The sequence below is a fragment of the Bidens hawaiensis genome, unplaced genomic scaffold (genome assembly GCF_021521415.1).
Source record: "Bidens hawaiensis isolate Kalapana, Puna unplaced genomic scaffold, B.hawaiensis_p1.1 tig00012610_1, whole genome shotgun sequence".
Lineage (NCBI taxonomy): Eukaryota > Viridiplantae > Streptophyta > Magnoliopsida > Asterales > Asteraceae > Bidens > Bidens hawaiensis.
The window spans coordinates 162,119-166,850 of record NW_027492036.1 but is presented as its reverse complement, the minus strand read 5'-3'; the positions used below and the strand labels follow the sequence as shown (position 1 = coordinate 166,850).

General features: G+C 39.6%; 1 protein-coding gene across 1 annotated transcript; it reads left to right on the top strand.

Annotated features, from left to right (window-relative positions):
- The first annotated feature begins 602 nt into the window (after positions 1-602).
- Positions 603-2,320, top strand: LOC143541528 (uncharacterized). Its single transcript, XM_077034336.1, has 2 exons — positions 603-1,249; positions 1,402-2,320. Exons 1-2 carry the CDS (start codon positions 603-605, stop codon positions 2,318-2,320), a joined length of 1,566 nt encoding a protein of 521 aa, XP_076890451.1.
- The last annotated feature ends 2,412 nt before the right edge of the window (positions 2,321-4,732 follow it).

Below are 4,732 nucleotides of genomic sequence, written 5' to 3'. Positions count from 1 at the left end.
TCTTTTGCAACAATATATTGTTGATGCGTACGTATCCATTGAACAAAGTTAGCTAGACCACGTTCGGATGAATCAAAATGTTTTTCGTACAGAAATTTTCTAAGGCATTCATGACTCCGAAGAACGAGGTGATTCAGAAGGTCGGTCAATTGGCAAACGCACGATTTTGCCATCTTCGTTCACCGGTGGGCCACGCTATATGTACAAACACTACTTGGATGCCCTTGCAATCTGTAAAGTTCATGGAAATCCTCAATTTTTCATAACTTTTACATGTAATGTGAGATGGCCTGAGATTCAAAGGCATATGTCTAGCTTTCCATCCCTTAAACCAGAGGATCGTCCTGATATCATAGCAAGAGTCTTCCAAATAAAGGTTAAATCTCTCATAGACTTTCTTAAGAAAAAAAACCTTTTGGAACGGTCACCGCAGGTACACCTTATTAGATTCACTTCGTGTTCATTCAATTTGCGCGTCTTAACAGTAGCTCTAACGCAATGTTTGTATTTACGCTCTGGTAGATTTATACACAATAGAATTTCATAAGAGAGGTCTCCCTCATTGCCATCTATTGCTTTGGGTGAACCGAACGCCTGCAGACATGCACCCAGTGGATATTGATAGCTTCATATCAGCAGAGATACCTAACCCTGATGAAGATCCATTATTGTATAAGGTCGTTACAGAACTAATGATTCATGGGCCATGCGGTTTAGTTAGACCGACCTCAACCTGCATGTTTAACGGATCGTGCTCAAAAGGTTTTCCCAAAGATTTACAAACAACAACTTTCTTCGATAAGAAGGGTTACGCGCATTATAGACGTAGACCTTCGGGGTTTTCAGTAAACAAGAATGATATGGTTGTCGATAGTAGATATGTTGTTCCTTATAATCGTGCTCTTTGTCTACACTTCATGGCACACATTAACGTCGAGTATTGTGGCTGGAGTATGCTTATTAAATATCTTTTCAAATACATTTCTAAAGGTTCTGATCGTGTTCGTTACAAGATCACAAAATCTCCTAATGAACACGCTATTCCGAATGGGGCTCCGTCTCACGTAGATGAGATCCAAAACTTTGTAGACGGTCGTTTCATATGCCCGCATGAAGCCTCCTGGAGAATATTCAATTTTTCAATACACAAGAGGAATCCACCAGTTCAGGTACTGTCTGTTCACTTAGAAAACTCGCAGAACGTGACATTTAGGGACAACGACAACCTGAACAACATTGTTGAAAACAGGTTTATTACACGTACAACGTTAACAGAATGGCTTTCCAACAATCGCTATGATCCATCAGGACGACACCTAAAATACGTTGACTATCTGCTTGAATACACGTGGAACGTTAGATCAAAGTCTTGGCTTAGACGTTCATACGGTATAACTCCAGCCATAGGAAGACTGATATATGTACATCCAAGCTCAGGAGAAAAGTTTTTCCTAAGAATGCTTCTGATCATCAGAAAGGTTGTCAGTCTTTTGCTTCGATACGGACAGTAGATGGCCATGTTTACTCAACTTTTCGCGGTGCATGTGAGAAGCTCGGCTTGCTTCAAGATGACGAGGAGTGGTCATGTACCTTTAACGAGGCAGCTGGCTGGGCCACTCCTACCGAGCTACGGTCACTATTCATCCACATGCTTCTGTACTGTGACATATCAAATCCATTACAACTGTGGAACGAACATTGGTCCAAAATGTCCGACGACTTAGCACGAAATTATAACATAGCCAACGACAACGACCGACAGCAGTCTGTTCTATGCGAGCTTCAATTGCTACTAATTTCAAGTCCTAACGGTAAGAAATTATCATCATTTGGTTTGCCAATGCCGGCATCAAATTTCATGGAACATATACAAAACACTCTACTGATGGGAGAGAAAAACTATGACAGAGACCTACTCTCACGTGAACATGAGGCATCTAAATCTCCGCTAAATGCTCAGCAAAAAGTGATATACGAGGACGTTCTCACAGCTATAACATCCGGCAACCAGATCTTGGCATTTGTCTACGGCTATGGTGGAACCGGGAAAACATTCCTATGGTCAACAATTATATCCGCTATCCGCTGTAAAGGTGATGTGGTGCTTGCGGTTGCAACTTCCGGAATTGCATCATTGTTGTTGCCTTCCGGAAGAACCGCTCATTCTCGGTTCAAGATACCATTTGATTTGGCAGACGACTCTTTGTGCGATATCAAGAAAAATACTCATTTATCCCAATTGATAACTGAAGCAGTCCTTATTATTTGGGATGAGGCACCAATTAGCGATCGACGGTGCTTCGAGTCATTGAATAAATAACTTCAAGACATTCTTGATAAACCACGTCTGCCTTTTGGTGGCAAATCGATGTTGCTAGGAGGAGACTTTAGACAAACATTGCCAATTGTTCGCAAAGCGTCACCATCGTCTATAATTGCACATTCATTACCAAACTCATACCTATGGCGACATTTCAAGATATATCAACTAACCCAAAACATGAGGCTAGAAAAGGCTGGCATGAACGACTCAGAAAAATCTTCTATCGCACGCTTCTCCTCATGGCTCATATCATTAGGCGACGGAAAACTAGGCGTAGCCCATAAGGATGACCCTCAAAATACAAAGACAATACAAATTCCATCCGAACACATCATCCAATACTCAGACACAGCGCTGTCTGAACTGATACACTTCATATACGATGCAGAAACCCTACAAAATCCTTCAGCGACATCACTCTCTAAAAAGGCGATTGTCTGCCCCAAAAACGAAACTGCACTACAAATAAACAACCATATACTATCCATGTGTTCGGGAACAAGCAAAACTTACAGTAGCATAGATTCAATTGTTCCACATGCGGGTAATAATGGAGACACGGAGATGTTATATCTAGAAGAATACCTCAACCTGCTGAACTTTAACGGCCTTCCGCCACATCTCCTAGAGCTGAAGCTTAAAACACCAGTCATTTTTCTAAGAAACTTGAACCCAACCGCTGGCCTGTGCAATGGCACACGACTAATAATTACCCAATTGTTGGAAAGAATCATCGAGATCGAGATCATGACTAGAACAATGATAGGTCGTAGAGTATATATACCACGAATCATCCTGACCCATACAGACAAAGAGCTACCATTTGTTTTTAAAAGAAAACAATTCCCAATTAAACCATGTTATGCCATGACAATAAACAAAAGCCAGGGGCAATCGTTAGATAAAATCGGTGTTTATCTACCCGAACCAGTTTTCAGCCACGGTCAACTATATGTAGCAATGTCTAGAGCTACCAAACCCGAGTCACTAAAGGTCTTAATAGTACCACACGAAGATAATGAACCAACTGAAACAAGAAACATGGTTTACTCGGATTTCTTGCGCCACATCATACACGTATAAAGTCATACTACATACATACCACTTACACAACTACTTCACTTTTTTCATACATATGCGTAAATACCATACTTACATACTAACTAAAATAGGAACAATTATAGACAACAGTGGTACATAGGTAGTACACAGCAATATAACTTTTCTTTAGAAACAAGTTTGCCCTTAGGATTTCACATTTTGCATATAACCACCCTTTGGATACAATAGTAACTATCTAACTTTCAATTCAAAATTGCAGGTCTACACAAATGTCTATGATGCGCATTTCTGAAATCAAAGAGTTTGAAACTCCAGCACCAATAGAAGTTCGCGTCCTGAAAAAATGGACTTGCATTGCCAACAAGCCCGAACTCTGTTATCTGCTCATCGATGAACATGTAAGTCCTACCCCTTAAAATCAACAAATTATAACCGAAACGCCAACTGACATAACACCATATGATAGGGAGATGCTATAGAAGCAACGGCCTCAATGAATCACAAAAGCCATTTCGATTCACTTATCGGCATCCAATCGTGCTACATAATAGACGCCTACATAATCTTAGCAAATAGATCATATATGCCAATGGAAGCTCATGATGCATCCATACGGCTTGGAATGAAAGCAACCTTTCTTCCGTCCATTAACAACAGGATCCCAGATCACTACTTTGATTTTGCTACCTTCAACGAACTAAAGCCAAGAACAAAGGGCACAAAAAGGCTTACCGGTAAAATAGCCGCCCAACTACAATTCCAACTATTTATTTTTTTAATCACATATTCATGTTTAGGCAATGCATATTACATACATTGGACGTGTGGTCTCTGACAACCATAAACCAGTAAAATCAACGACAACAAAGTCAACAAATCTGAGAAAGATTACAATTGTCGACGAAGAGATGATGCTAAGGTCAGTTACTTACCTACCTCATACTATTGTAGATATTAAACCCATTTACTGCTTAGTATTTCCTAAAAATAGTGTTGTTTTAATGTTTATTATAGATTACAGATACTAAACCCAATCAAACATTTTTATTTTTTAACTTAATTGGGCTTGAAACACTTATCTTTTGATTTACTTAGGATTAAGGTCTCTAATTTAGTTCTCTACTTGATTATATAAAATGTCACTTATTTAATGCAGCGACGACACACTGGAATTCACCTTCTGGCCAAGCCACAATATTAAAGCTCCAGAAATAATCAAGAAGGGAAGCATCCTTGCAATAACATCTGCATTGGTTATAGAATTCATGGGTAAACACGTTCCAATAACATCAAAATTAACCTATTTATTCCCTCATAACTAAACCAACAGCTATTGTAACAGATCAC